The sequence below is a fragment of the Aethalodelphis obliquidens genome, unplaced genomic scaffold, assembly GCF_003676395.1.
Source record: "Aethalodelphis obliquidens isolate GAN/ISIS:26980383/991018 unplaced genomic scaffold, ASM367639v1 scaffold68, whole genome shotgun sequence".
NCBI lineage: Eukaryota > Metazoa > Chordata > Mammalia > Artiodactyla > Delphinidae > Aethalodelphis > Aethalodelphis obliquidens.
This window is the reverse complement of record NW_020838012.1, coordinates 3,280,679-3,296,784: the sequence shown is the minus strand read 5'-3', so window position 1 is coordinate 3,296,784 and position 16,106 is coordinate 3,280,679. Positions and strand designations below refer to the sequence as shown.

The 16,106-nt window shown below is 37.7% G+C and overlaps 1 protein-coding gene across 4 annotated transcripts in view; it reads left to right on the top strand.

Moving 5' to 3' along the window:
* The window catches only part of WWP1 (WW domain containing E3 ubiquitin protein ligase 1), a 112,515-nt gene that overhangs the window by 60,555 nt on the left and 35,854 nt on the right, over positions 1-16,106 (top strand). For all 4 annotated transcript variants that reach the window (XM_027089767.1, XM_027089769.1, XM_027089766.1 and 1 more), the window contains 2 exons: positions 8,906-9,001; positions 10,356-10,530. In XM_027089767.1, the coding sequence (XP_026945568.1) occupies positions 8,906-9,001; positions 10,356-10,530 (271 nt within the window). The remainder of the gene's footprint in view (positions 1-8,905; positions 9,002-10,355; positions 10,531-16,106) is intronic.

The window sequence follows — 16,106 nt, the reverse complement described above, 5'->3', positions numbered from 1 at the left end:
TCTCAGTGCTCTTTACTGGCTCATCTGATTTTGCCTATTGCCTAATCGTGGTTTCAGCCTTTGGTCTTCTCCTGAATGTGCTGCCTCTGTTGAATCTTACACTCTCCCATCATTTTAACTATTAAATCTATATATCCAGACCAGAGCTTTCTCTGAGCTTATTTTTATCTACTTACTGGAAATCTCCACTGCTTCCTGCAAGCATTTTTGGCCATACAGTATCTTCCCTTTCCTCTCAAAAGTCTCTCATTTTCCCTTTGCCTTCTGTCTTTGGCAACTTAGTCATTTATCTTAGTCTCATGTGTCTGCCATTATGACACCAATATATAAGAAGCTCTTCTTACTGTCAAGAACCTCATGATCTGATGTGGGGGTAAAGATAAATAAATAGTCATTGTCTATACAGTTCAATTAAAGCTAAGCAAGAGGTGTGTAAGTTTAGGGTGCTGTGGGAGGGAACATATGTAGAGGGAAGTTAGTGGGGAGTAACCTGCTATACTGAGATAAAGAGTACTTTCTGGAAGAGGTGACCCTTGAGTGGATTTCTGAAAGAGGCGTAGGAGTTAGCACAGCAATAATGGAGGCACAAGTGGTGAAAGGTTTTATTCTTAGTGGCGCCAACTGCACATTCGGATTTCTAACATCCATAAACGAGTAAACTGAACTCAGGAAATGGTATTTTTTTACAGCTTGAGTTGAGCGTTGGAGGAAGCAAGCTATGTAGTACTGAAGAATAAACAGTCCTCTGAAGAATTTTGTATACCTGCTAAAAGTTTGGGAGTTTTTTCCTGAAAACCATGAATAAACATTAAAGAATTTTAAGCAGGGGAGTGCCACAGTCATATTTGCATTTTAGTAAAATTATTCTAGGAGTGGTATAGACAGATTAGGAGTTAAGGGACAAGCTAGAATAGCAGCTAGGTTGTTTCATACATGAGAGAAGTGGGCATATTCCTGTCTAAAGTGGTAAGTACATAAACTTAATTCTGTGTGGCCAAGTACATGCTTCAGCATGCCTGTAGCCACTGTATGTGATCTTTGCATTAGGAGAATTTTGTAGGGATCTAGATGAGTGATTTTCAAATTGCAAGTTGCAGCCTATTAATAGATTGTGACCAGCATTTGAAAACATAATAAAGTAAGTCAACATGGACTAGAATAGAAAACTGAAGTGTGTTAGGTAAACACTGTTTTGGGAAAGTTTGTTTTTCTGATGTGTGCTTATGTGTGTAGAATCTGTAGGTAAATAGCAGTCTAGGGTGAACAGAGGCATTTATGTAAAGTGTATTCTTACTCTGTGAGCTGTTACCTAGAAGGTTGAGATGCTACTAATCCAGGTGAGAAGTAAAAACAGCCTGCACTAAGGTAGATGCTAGTCTCCTGGGGCGACGTTACGATGGGTGTGGTAATTAGCTGTGGGAGGTAGAGTCGGAGGCTGGAGGCAAGGGTGACCCCTCTGGCTTATGCAGCACTTGGCTTGTGTGACCATCTGAGCCAGCAGTTTCCAATCTGCGTCATCTTCCCTCTTTCCGCAACAATCTTCTTAGTTCCCGTGTGTCCGCTCTTGGGTAACTTACGTGGCTAACTACACAGTACAGTCGTAGATGCTAGAATCACGAGTGTTCTGAAGGAAGCGTATTCCAGCCCCAGTGAGTGTTATGCCAAGCGTCGTCTTGCCTAGAGCCCTTTCTTTGCTTGTACTCTGACTGTTGTGCGGAGTGTTATTCCTCAGATAGCTGCGTGTCTCTGCTCAAATGTTACCTTGCTCCAGAGGCCTTTCCTGATTCCCTCTGTCCAAATCAGGTCCCTCTGAACCCCATCCCCTGCCTTATTTTTTCCCAACCTTCTGTTATGAAAATTTACAAACATGCAGAAAATTTTAAAGAATTTTACAGTGAACACCCATATATCTATCTACCACTAGGTTCTGTAGTTGACATTTTACTCTGCCTGCTTTATCACACATCTCTTCATCTCTCCATTTGTCTAATGTTTAAATATAATTCCTGATAACTAAGTTGCAGATACCAGTACATTTTGCCCCTCAAAACTTTGGCTTGCATATCATTAACTAGAATTCAATATTTGCTTAAAGATTTTTTGGTAAAGTTTACATAGAAGGAAATGCATGAGTCTTAAATGTACCATTTTGATGAGTTTTGACAAATGCTCATTTGTCACTCCTTTATTAAGATTAGAGTATTATCATCACCTCAGAAAGTTCTCTCAAGCTTTCAGTCAGTCCCTGTCCCTACTTGGAGGGGAGCAGCCACTGTTCCTCCTTAAAAGCTTTTTTCCACAATAGATTATAGATTAGTTTTCCCTGTTGTAGAACTTAACATAAATAGAATCAGTATGTACTCTTTTGACTAGGGTTCTTTTAATCAGCATGATGTTATTTGTATTACTTTTCTTTATAACACTTAAATCACCATGAGACATACATTTTTGTGTTTTTGTCAGTTTTCTCTCCACTAGACTGAAAAGGGGGCTTTATTTTGTCCATTTCTGTATTCCTTGTGCCTAAAACTATGCCTGCCATATAGCAGGTACTCAATAAATATTTATAAGTGAATTAGTGCTTGATTAAATGATTTTGAGTGAGTGAGCAATTGGGCAAAGGCCCTGGCTTGTAAATGATTCGGAGGAAATGGTAACAAGGTCAAAAGCTACTGAAAATTCAAGTAAGGTAACTGAAAGGCACCCATTGCATTTAACAACAAAGAGATTATTTATTGTTGATCTGTGACAGAATGATTTCTGGGAAATAGAGCTGTATTCAGACTGCTGTGTGATGGAGTGAATGGAAGGGATGGAAGTGTGATAGAAAACTCTTTGAAAGAGTGAGAACTAACGCATAAAACTTTTTCCCTGTGAACACACAGGGAGAGAGGAGTGTTTGGTAGAGGTGAGCAAGAAAAGATACAGTATTGAGGAGTAGTTTTTTGTTTTAAAAAATGGCAGTGACCTAATAATGGTGGTCAGTTGCTGATGGGCAGGAGCCAGGAGAGAGATTGGCAAGCCATACAGGAGAGAGGGGCAACTGTTGGTCGTGGTTTATGAGAAGGCAAGTCTTACCACCTACCCCATTATCCAAGTTTGAAACCAGTAGTTACCCACTCAGCAACTAAATTCTATCATTTTTATTGTAATATATTTAACAAAATTCTTCCACATTTATTATTTTAACAAGGTCGTTCTTCAACAGTAGGTTTTGGAAATTTATGAGAAAGGGAGGCTACATCTGAATACTAGGAAGGGAGAGTATTATGGTTGAAGGTGAGGTGTAGCGATTATAAGTTAGCACTTATCCCTGTGAAATTAAAGAATTCTATTGAGAAGTCTCATCAATCGACCTGGTAATTTGCAACTATTTGAGGGGTACTCATGAATTTCCACTGCAGGGATAATCTAGTCTCTCGCCAGTTCCAGCTCATCACTTTTATAGTACCCCCGGGTACAGCTCTAGTTGGCTGTCACTGTGAGTCTCCCACATCAAGCCTGAGACCACGCCCCTTTATCCCGGTACCGCCTTTTTCCCCTGCCAGCACCTTCCTTCCTCATTGCTGCCCAAGGCTTGCTCTGGTCACCACTCACACACTGGGGACTCATTCTTGGCAACTGTCATGCCCCCAAAGGTAGACTCTCTCTCTGGGAGTAAAAACTCAGCAAGCTGCCTTCCTGTGAATCGGCTGTCAGGGCAGGAGAGAAAAGCACACTGGGATCCTAGAGTCACTGGGTCAGGTGGTGAAACTGACCAGGCTCCTCCCCTGTGGGCCAGGAGTTCTTTGTCCCAAGAACGTTGTCAGCAGAGGGCAACTGGGTACACGGCATGTCCACAACCTGGGATGCCCTACCCCAGGAAGACAGGGTGGGGCATGACAGGAGTTTGTTTGTTTGCGGCACGCGGGCCTCTCACTGTTGCGGCCTCTCCCGTTGCGGAGCACAGGCTCCAGACGCGCAGGATCAGTGGCCATGGCTCACGGGCCCAGCCGCTCCACGGCATGTGGGATCTTCCCAGACCGGGGCACGAACCCATGTCCCCTGCATCGGCAGGTGGACTCTCAACCACTGCGCCACCAGGGAAGCCGTCCCCTAATTTAAAATTTGTTTCTGATCACAAAATTAAGACACGACCAAATAAAACATTTAAATGATACAGAAACTTTTAAAGTACCCCTTAAGCTTACCACAGAGAGAGTGGTGTCTAAATATTATTCCAGTGGCATATATTTGCGAGCTTCTCTCGGTCATTGTTCCAGGCACTGGGTGTTCAGAGGGGCAAGAGAGCCCAAGACTCTGCTGCTGTGGAGCTAGTGTTACAGCAGGCTGACCAGCAGTGGCCTTGCATTAAAAACCTACTCAATAATGTCAGATAGTGACAGGTTCTATGAGAGGAAGGATAAAAGTAGGTGAGAAGGATAAAAAGCAACTATGTGAATTACTATTTTGCAAAGACTTGTAGAATTATTTTAAGAAAATGGAATCACACTCTACATACTATTTTTCAGTTGCTTTTTAAAACTTGGTCATATTTCCATGTCAGTACAAGTAGGTGCACACATTCACCAAATATTAATAAATGTTTAGTAAGCATCTCTTCTGTGGCAGACACTGTGCTATGTGCTATTAGTACACTGATGAGCAATATAGATCAAGGCCCAACCTTCGTGAAGCTTTTCGTCTAAATGTGTAGGCTTAACCCTAATCCTTTTGAATGGGTTTATAGTATTTCCTTTTGTATTAATTATTGCTGTGTAACAAAGTACCCTAAAATTTAGCAATTTACAACAACAAACATAATCTTACACAGTTTCTGAGGCTCAGGAATCTGGAAGTGGTTTAGCTGGGTGCTTTTGTGCAGTGTCGCTCATGAGGTTGCAGTCATCTGGAGGATGACTTTGCAAATCCAAGAGAGCTGAATTCTGGCCTGTCAGTGGGGAAAGCCAGTTCTACGCATTGGAGCCCCTGAAACTCCTTTCAGGCTTCCACCCTGAAGGCCCAGGAATTGGCAGCATCAGATACCTTTGGAAGTGAAGACAGCACTGTAAACAGCAAGATTGTTTGAAAGTCACATTGAGAAATGAATCCCTACTTTTCCTTCCTGCAGCTAGGACTGCTACCTTGCCTAGGGGTTTCTTCTTTGGAGGTTCTCTGCATTTGGAACACCAGGCACAATTGAGGGCAAGGTACTGTACTACACCAGGGGACATAAGTGAACCTTTATGATGTTAATAATTGAATAAAGTTATAAGTGAATTTCCAAGCCCACATTCTTCTTTCATACCCAAATCCCAAAATACTGACAACCAGGATTTTACTATTCCACCCAGGAGACTGGAAGTGTCTTCTGTCAAAGCCCCGCCCACGCCGCTGCCCAAAGACTAAAATACTGATAATCTGTTTGTTCACCAACAAAGTAGCCTCATTATATTGCCCTTCAATTAATTCCACAATCCACAAGCCCCACCTACAAAGCTCCTGGTCAGTTTTTTTGGTGCCCTACTCATTAGACATCTGAGGGAAAGCTTTTAATGTGAAGGGTAAAGATCAAAACAAACAACCTAGAAAATGCTCTTGAAGAAAACAGACTATTTTAATATTCTAAGAGGGACAAGAGTAGATGTAACATATTAAGGAAGAATGAGGTTTGTAAAAAGCTCTTGGAAATGTAATTCACTGGAAGATGTGGCTAATAAAGGTAAATGAATTTCCCAGAAAGTAGAACATAAATTTATAAAGTAAAAGAAATAAAATAGAAAAATTAGAGGACCAGTTCAGAAGGTCTGATAAGAGAAGTTCCAGAAAGAGAAAATAGGAGATATTTAACAAAATAACCAAAAATAACCCACCTTTACAAACAAGAAGGAGGAACTTCTTATGGAAAGGGGTCACCAAAACTCAGGATAATAAGTGAAAATAAATCTATATTAAGATAACTTGTTATGAAAATTTTAGTACATTGGGGCCAAAGGAAAAAATTATAAACATTTCCAGAGATTTAAAAAAAATGGAAAAAAGCAAATCTCATAATCATCAAATCTCATAAAGCATTAGACTTCTCAGAATCAACACAAGAAGCTAGGAGACAATATACCTTAAATGCTGAGGGAAATTATATTCAGCCTAGAATTCTGGATCTAGTCTCACTGTTAGTGTGCACACAGAATAAATACATTTCAGACATCCTGGGTTTCCAAAAGTTTACTTCCCATGTAAGTTTACTCTCTGAGGAGGCTACCAGGATGCCTGTTCCTCCAAATTTAGGTAAATAAAAGTGAAGGACGGGGGATCCAAGTGAAAGGAGTTACCAGCAAGATGATGAAAGGAAAGCTTGATGGCAGGTGTGACTGATAAAATACCCAATGAGCTTGAATTTTTTTTTTTTTTTTTTTTTTTGTGGTACGCGGGCCTCTCACTGTTGTGGCCTCTCCTGTTGCAGAGCACAGGCTCCGGACGCGCAGGTTCAGCGGCCATGGCTCACGGGCCCAGCCTCTCCGTGGCATGTGGGATCTTCCCGGACCGGGGTACGAACCCGCGTCACCTGCATTGGCAGACGGACTCTCAACCACTGCGCCACCAGGGAAGCCCAGAGCTTGAATATTTTGAGAGGAGATTTATGCAACTAGAAAGTATTTGTAGTTAAATTAATAAGTACGAAGAAAATAAGGAAATGGGAGGAAAGGAGACAAAGAAATCATGGTGTGTTCATAGCTCAGCTGTCAGGAGGGTTTACACAGTCATAATAATTATAAGGGAAGGACACAGCATATGTGTGTATTTGGAACAGTTGGAAGGAGGGTCCAGGTTACAGTGTATATGCGTACATCTGTGCAGGAAAGAGACTTACAGCTTCACCTTTCATAGTGAGAAATCAATAAATTATGCTTGAAATTAAATTAGTAGAGTAAGCTTGTTAATAAGAGAAAAGAGGTAAATACTAAAAGAATTGGCTAAAACAGTTGAAAATGTTGCCTTCGGGGAGTAGAAAATGAGATTAGGGGACAGTAGGCACTATTGTTTTTTTGTAATGAGCCTCATAGACTATCTGATTGTTTAAACTGTGTGGAGGTTACATAATTATATAACTGTGAGATATATATTAAATAGTATGTGAAAGTATATATAATTTTGATAAAAATTAAAGCTAAATTAAAAGTAGTAAAGAGTATTTGTAAAGAAAGTTTGGAAACCAGGAAATTTTGATATAGAATAGCAGTACAAATTCAAGAACTGATTATAGGAATTAATACCTAAAAATAGCAAAAGTACCATTATCAGGAAGTTCTTGAAACTTGATATATTTTGTAGGTATTTGTTTTTGGCTGTTAAGCTTTCCTACAAATAAGTAACCCACTGGTTTGTGTCCTAGGTATTCCAGAAATGTCTTTAAAATGAAATTCCATATTTAAATCCTGCCTTCCCATGAACATTTATTATTATATAAAAACATATGAATTAAATCTGAAATTTCAGGTTATTATTTTTAGTAAAATACTTATGAGGAGTATCTAAATTTTTGTAGTTACAGGGTAGCATGAATGTTCCAGTGTAGGATTTTATACCACTGTTTCATAATAGATACTTTTAATAATCTATATGATCCTGAATCGGTTGTGAACTTGGGCATCTTTATTGTTTATGGTTACTGTTTAAGCTTGTTGTGGCTAATGTTTGTCAGATGCAGCTTAAACAAATGATTATTTTTTGCATGCCATTTAAGATATGTATGTATGTGTACACCTTGTTAGGGAATAACTTTAATACGGTCATTGTGTAGGAAAATAATTTAAAAATTAAAGGCCTCTCTAATCAAAAAGAAGTCAAATTAAATTGGATCCTTGTGTTTAAGCGAAAGGAAAGTATTTTCCATTTATTCTACTTTCAGGTGAAAACAAGAATATTAAACTCAGAAATACCAGGTTTTTATTTTTTATGTTTAAAATTTTTCTTCTATACCATTTTAAGGAAAGACTGGAAAGGAAGAAACAAGGATCACAGAGGAGAAAATGAGGGTGGGGAAAATCAGAGATTGAGTGTCTTTGAGATAGAACAGAAAAAGATAAAATTGGATGTCCATAAACTCAGAGGCTTACCAAAGACAAGAGAGGGATAGTGTGCACAAAAAGAAGACACTATATGCAGATAGAAGAAAGAATTTTCATGGAGCTGTGTCACAACATACTTTAAGGAGATTTCTGCTAAAATCTTTTAGATGTGTATTTTCTAAATTGCAAAAATGGATATTACTTCATTGACATTTTGTGCTCTGGGCATGATATTAGGCTGAAAGTTCTTCTGCTCTTGATTGAATTTCTGTTTTCTGATGATTTGGAATTCTGTAAATTAGTAACTTTTAAAAACTTTACGTATTATTCTGTCTTCCTCTGCTAACTGTACTTACTGAGTTGCCAGTACTGTTGATGAAAGGTGAATAATTAAGAACTTAAAAGGCAACAATAGGGACTTCCCTGGTGGTGAAGTGGTTGAGACTCCACACTCCCAATGCCGGGGGCTGGAGTTCCATCCCTGGTCAGGGAACTAGATCCCACATGCATGTCTCAACTAAGAGTTCGCATGACACAACTAAGGAGCCTACGTGCCTCAACTAAGGAGCCAGTGAGCCTCAACTGAGGAGCCCTCAAGCCACAACTGAGGAGCCCACCTGCCACAACTAAGACCCAGTGCAACTAAATAAATACATATGTAAATAAATAAGTATTTTTTTAAAAAAGATATCTTCTTTAAAAAAAAGCACAATAATTGAAAAAAGAAACAACTTTATTTTATGTATATCTGTGACCTTTTAAAGTAAAACTTATCTGTAATTTTTTGGATTATAAGAAGGAACCATTTTTCAGATTGTCTTAGTTTGTTATCTTTTATTTTTGCTTTTTCATTGAAGGTGGGAACAGAGAAAAGATCCTCATGGTAGAACCTATTATGTGGATCATAACACTCGAACGACCACATGGGAGAGGCCACAACCTTTACCTCCAGGGTAATGTAGCATCTTATGCATCTTCAGTTGTGTTTTATACATGTAATTTTAAAAGTTTATTTAATACATTTTAAAATGATTCATTCTACATGTTATGTTTCCTTGATTTGCTTTTGTGAGTAATGAATGTTCAGTAGATGAAATTTGTTACATTGTGTCTCTTTTACAGGTAGTCTGAAGGGCTTCCAAGAGATTGTCAAACATTGGCATGAGTTTACTGAGAGTAGTTGTAGAATTTTGATCCAATTTCAGTCCTTGTTATTTATTTTTTAAGGAATGAAAGTCATATTTAGGATAGTTTATATGTATGGTTCTCCATAGATAGGGATCTAAACTATGCTATTGAATGACACTTACGTAATAAATATTAGTATCATTCAAAATTATTATCTAAAAGATTGCTGCAAGTAAAATTGTATTACATTATGACTAAAATAATAGAGGGTTTTAAATGAAAAAGCATTTCTGTTACATACTAAATAAAGTTTATGCTCTTAAGTGGTCATTCAAGGTCATTCACAAACTGTCTTTCCAGATGCAACTCAGGGTCCACCAATATAAAACATATTCAAAGTCCAGAAACTTCAGACAAGAACTATGTTATTTTTGTGAGATTGGTTGCTGAAAGGATACTGAAATCATATAAATTAATGACATAAATTGGCTTAAGGTGAACTAAACTGGAAGATGGGGAGAATTCTGGCTGGTAGAGAAGGGCATTCTGTTCTGAGGGGATATTAAAACAAAGGCATGACAGAATGAAACATATGACACATTTGGGGCCAGCAAGTAATTGATTTGGCTCTCATATGGGTCCCTTGAAAGACCTTAAGGGAGTTAAGGCTGAAATGGCGAATGGGTTCATTTTTATGCCATGCCAGAGAATGGTGATAGGTGGAACAGCATGGCTCGATCTGCACTTTAGTTCAGCAGCAGTGTAACCGTGAAAGGTAGGTTAAAAAGCTATATAAGTTGAGTTAAAACCCTTTACGTGGGCAGGAATGATAGAGGCAGATTGCTAGGTATACAGTAAACACTCAGTAAATGTTTATCAAAAAAAGAGGGAGAAAGTATAGTCATACTGTTACTGTTCAGTCTATGGCCTCTTTTTTAGACAGCCCTTAGAAATCATATAGGGAAGAATGGGAAGGTAGTTTAGCTAAAATAGATAGCAAGTGTTACATGTTCATAATTTTTCTGAGGAGTATCAGTATTTACATTCTTTTAAACTTAGCTCTTGGACTTGATTTTTAAATTATTTAAGTGAAGTATTACCTAACTACTTTCCAGTTTCTTATAGTAAGAGATTATTCTTTATTTTCATTTTTACTATTGCTTATTTTATTTTTGGTAGTTGGGAAAGAAGAGTTGATGATCGGGGAAGAGTTTATTATGTAGATCATAACACCAGGACAACAACCTGGCAGCGGCCTACCATGGAATCTGTGCGGAATTTTGAACAGTGGCAGTCTCAGCGGAACCAACTGCAGGGAGCTATGCAACAGTTCAACCAACGATACCTCTACTCGGTAATTAGGAAATTATAAGATGTTAATACAGCTTTTCCTCCAGGCTTTTCCCTTTTCTATCTTCGTGATTTTTCTTAAATGTTATACATTACAAGGTATTTTTTAGTTGATCTTTAGTAAATAATTAGCATTTCCGATACACATAAGCAGTTTTTTTTTTTTTTTTTTTTTTTTTTTTTGCGGTATGCGGGCCTCTCACTGTTGTGGCCTCTCCCGTTGCGGAGCACAGGCTCCGGACGCGCAGGCTTAGCAGCCATGGCTCATGGGCCCAGCCGCTCCGCAGCATGTGGGATCCTCCCGGACCTGGGCACGAACCTGCGTCCCTTGCATCGGCAGGCGGACTCTCAACCACTGCGCCACCAGGGAAGCCCATACATAAGCACTTTTAAGATTTTTTTTTTTAATTCTAGTTTACTATCATAACTATACAATCAGGTTTTCTCCTTATTAAGTGGTAGTTTCATAAATGCAATTTCTTAATAAAATAACTTGTCGTTACCAGTTCCTAGTCTTCTACTTTTAGTTATAATCATTTGGTTTGCTTTAAACAAAACCAGTTACCTCCTGATTTTACTTAAGGCCAGTTTTGCATATTCCAGCTATTCTGATTCCCATTCCAGATTCTCAGAAATGCTTTCATCTGTTTTGGACCACCAAATATATATTCTTGGGATTGGGGGTAGTTTTGTTCCAAAAAAAATCTAATGCTGTCTGAAACTTTGACCAATTGGTGATCATTTATTGTCATAAGCAAACATCCATAAGAATGGGGGGTGGAGGGGACTTCTGTTAAATAGGTTTGATCGCAAGAAGTAGAAAATATAAATTTTAAATATTGGCATAGATAGTGTTTTGAGGCAACTTGAAACCCCAAAATGTAGAAAGGAATTAGGAAAGATACAAAAAGAAAACTCTTCAGAATCCTACCTCAGGATGGCTCATTCAACTCCACTTTCTTTGGAGGTTAAATAATAAGTTCTCATTTGCAGGTTGATCCACTCTCCTGGTTGTCTGTAGCCAACAGAGAGACAGTGGGCCAACTCAGCTTGCACAGCATCTTGTGCTGTAAATTTCTGGTTCTTTAGCAACTTATACAGAAGTCTGTGGTCAGGTTCCATTGTTAGCTGTATATAGTAAACAAATTATGTACTGTGTGTGTGTTTTGGTTGGACTTTGTTGTATGTATGAAAATCTTAGGGAAACAGGGCAGAATTAGGCAAGCTGTGTATCAGAAGTGTGTTCTACACATAACAGAACATCTTTAGCCAGATTGAGGTTTATTATCTAAATAATATTGAGTACAATTAAAAGTATCTATTAAAAGGTTATAAAATATTTATCAAGATACATACACTTTATCATTAAGAAATGATTTTTCAGGTAATGATTTTTATATTTGACATTCTTTAAAAATTGATGGTAAAATGTTTATATTTCCTTTTGAATGTATTTCTGGGTTGTAATAATGTATATGCATTACTGTATGTATGAATATATAAAAGCTATTAATACTAAGGTAAAAGTTTACTTGTATAAAGATAATTCTAGTGTTTAATATTTATTAATAGGCATTTGTTTTTTTGTGTTTTTTTAAATTTTTTTTAACATCTTTAAAGCAGTATAATTGCTTTACAATGCTGTGTTAGTTTCTGCTTTATAACAAAGTGAATCAGTTATACATATACATATGTTCCCATATCTCTTCCCATTTGCGTCTCCCTCCCTCCCACCCTCCCTATCCCACTCCTCTAGGTGGTCACAAACCACCTAGCTGATCTCCCTGTGCTATGCGGCTGCTTTCCACTAGCTATCTGTTTTACGTTTGGTAGTGTATATGTCCATGCCACTCTCTCACTTTGTCACAGCTTACCCTTCCTCCTCCCCATATCCTCAAGTCCATGCTCTAGTAGGTCTGTGTCTTTATTCCCATCTTACCGCTAGGTTCTTCATGACATTTTTTTTTTTCCTAAGATTCCATATATATGTATTAGCATACAGTATTTGTTTTTCTCCTTCTGACTTACTTCACTTTGTATGACAGACAGAGGTCTATCCACCTCATTACAAATAACTCAGTTTTGTTTCTTTTTATGGCTGAGTAATATTCCATTGTATATATGTGCCACATCTTCTTTATCCATTTATCTGTTGATGGACACTAAGGTTGCTTCCATGTCCTGGCTATTGTCAATAGAGCTGCAATGAACATTTTGGTACATGACTCTTTTTGAATTATGGTTTTCTCAGGGTATATGCCCAGTAGTGGGATTGCTGGGTCATATGGTGGTTCTATTTGCAGTTTTTTAAGGAACCTCCGTACTGTTCTCCATAGTGGCTGTATCAATTTACATTCCCACCAACAGTGCAAGAGTGTTCCCTTTTCTCCACACCCTCTCCAGCATTTATTTTTTCTAGATTTTTTGTTGATGGCCATTCTGACCGGTGTGAGATGATATCTCATTGTAGTTTTGATTTGCATTTCTCTAATGATTAATGATGTTGAACATTCTTTCATGTGTTTGTTGGCAGTCTGTATATCTTCTTTGGAGAAATGTCTATTTAGGTCTTCTGCCTATTTTTGGATTGGGTTGTTTTTTTGTTATTGAGCTGCTTGTAGATTTTGGAGATTAATCCTTTGTCAGTTGTTTCATTTGCAAATACTTTCTCCCATTCTGAGGGTTTTCTTTTCACCTTGTTAATGGTTTCCTTTGCTGTGCAAAAGCTTTGAAGTTTCATTAGGTCCCATTTGTTTACTTTTGTTTTTATTTCCATTTTTCTAGGAGGTGGGTCAAAAAGGATCTTGCTGTGATTTATGTCATAGAGTGTTCTGCCTATGTTTTCCTCTAAGAGTTTGATAGTTTCTGGCCTTACATTTAGGTCTGTAATCCATTTTGAGCTTATTTTTGTGTATGGTGTTAGGGAGTGTTCTAATCTCATACTTTTACATGTACCTGTCCAGTTTTCCCAGCACCACTTATTGAAGAGGCTGTCTTTTCTCTACTATATATTCTTGCCTCCTTTATCAAAGATAAGGTGACCATATATGCGTGGGTTTATCTCTGGGCTTTCTATCCTGTTCCATTGATCTGTCTTTCCGTTTTTGTGCCAGTACCATACTGTCTTGATTACTGTAGCTTTGTAGTATAGTCTGAAGTCAGGGAGCCTGATTCCTCCATCTCCATTTTTCGTTCTCAAGGTTTCTTTGACTATTAGGGGTCTTTTGTGTTTCCATACAAATTGTAAAATGTTTTGTTCTAGTTCTGTGAAAAATGCCAGTGGTAGTTTGATAGGGATTGCATTGAATCTGTAGATTGCTTTGGGTAGTAGAGTCATTTTCACAATGTTGATTCTTCCAATCCAAGAACATGGTATATCTCTCCATCTATTTGTATCATCTTTAATTTCTTTCATCAGTGTCTTACAATTTTCTGCATACAGGTCTTTTGTCTCCTTAGGTAGGTTTATTCCTAGATATTTTATTCTTTTTGTTGCAGTGGTAAATGGGAGTGTTTTCTTAATTTCTCTTTCAGATTTTTCATCATTAGTGTATAGGAATGCCAAAGATATCTGTGCATTAATTTTGTATCCTGCTGCTTTACCAAATTCATTGATTAGCTCTAGTAGTTTTCTGGTAGCATCTTTAGGATACTTTATGTAGAGTATCATGTCATCTGCAAACAGTGACAGCTTTACTTCCTTTCCAATTTGGATTCCTTTTATTTCTTTTTCTTCTCTGATTGCTGTGGCTAAAACTTCCAAAACTATGTTGAATAATAGTGGCGAGAGTGGGCAACCTTGTCTTGTTCCTGATCTTAGTGGAAATGCTTTCAGTTTTTCACCATTGAGGATGATGTTTGCTGTGGGCTTGTCATATATGGCCTTTATTATGTTGAGGAAAGTTCCCTCTATGTCTACTTTCTGCAGGGTTTTTATCATAAATGGGTGTTGAATTTTGTCAAAAGCTTTCTCTGCATCTATTGAGATGATCATTTGGTTTTTCTCCTTCAATTTGTTAATATGGTGTATCACGTTGATTGATTTGTGTATATTGAAGAATCCTTGCATTTCTGGAATAAACCCCACTTGATCATGGGGTATGATTCTTTTAATGTGCTGTTGGATTCTGTTTGCTAGTATTTTGTTGAGGATATTCGCATCTATGTTCATCAGTGATATTGGCCTGTAGTTTTCTTTCTTTGTGACATCTTTGTCTGGTTTTGGTATCAGGGTGATGGTGGCCTCGTTGAATGAGTTTGGGAGTGTTCTTCCCTCTGCTATATTTTGGAAGAGTTTGAGAAGGATAGGTGTTAGCTCTTCTCTAAATGTTTGATAGAATTCGCCTGTGAAGCCATCTGGTCCTGAGCTTTTGTTTGTTGAAAGATTTTTAATCACAGTTTCAATTTAGGTGCTTGTGATTGGTGTGTTCATATTTTCTATTTCTTCCTGGTTCAGTCTCGGCAGGTTGTGGAATTCTAAGAATTTGTCCATTTCTTCCAGGTTGTCCGTTTTATTGGCATAGAGTTGCTTGTAGTAATCTCTCATGATCCTTTGTCTTTCTGCAGTGTCATTTGTTACTTCTCCTTTTTCACTTCTAATTCTATTGATTTGAGTCTTCTCCCTTTTTTTCTTGATGAGCCTGGCTAATGGTTTATCAATTTTGTTTATCTTCTCAAAGAACCAGCTTTTAGTTTTATTGATCTTTGCTATTGTTTCCTTCATTTCTTTTTCATTTATTTCTGATCTGATTTTTATGATTTCTTTCCTTCTGCTAACTTTGGGGTTTTTTTGTTCTTCTCTCTCTGATTGTATTAGGTGCAAGGTTAGGTTGTTTATTTGAGATGTTTCCTGTTTCTTAAGGTAGGATTGTATTGCTCTAAACTTCCCTCTTAGAACTGCTTTTGCTGCATTCCATAGGTATTGGGTGGTCGTGTCTCCATTGTCATTTGTTTCTACGTCTTTTTTGATTTCCTCTTTGATTTCTTCAGTGACCACTTCGTTATTAAGTAGTGTTTTGTTTAGCCTCCACATGTTTGTAATTTTTACAGATATTTTCATGTAAGTGATATCTAGTCTCATAGCGTTGTGGTCGGAAAAGATACTTGATACGATTTCAGTTTTCTTAAATTTACCAAGGCTTGACTTGTGACCCAAGATATGATCTATCCTGGAGAATGTTCCATGAGCACTTGAGAAAAATGTGTATTCTGCTGTTTTTGGATGGAATGTCCTATAAATATCAATTAAGTCTGTCTTGTTTAATGTATCATTTAGAGCTTGTGTTTCCTTATTTATTTTCATTTTGAATGATCTGTCCATTGGTGAAAGTGGGGTATTAAAGTCCCCTACTATGATTGTGTTACTGTCGATTTCCCCTATTATGGCTGTTAGTATTTGCCTTATGTATTGAGGTGATCCTATGTTGGGTGCATAAATATTTACAATTGTTATATCTTCTTCCATTGATCCCTTGATCATTATGTAGTGTCCTTCTTTGTCTCTTTTAGTAGTCTTTGTTTTAAAGTCTATTTTGTCTGATATGAGAATTGCTACACCAGCTTTCTTTTTGTTTTTTTTCT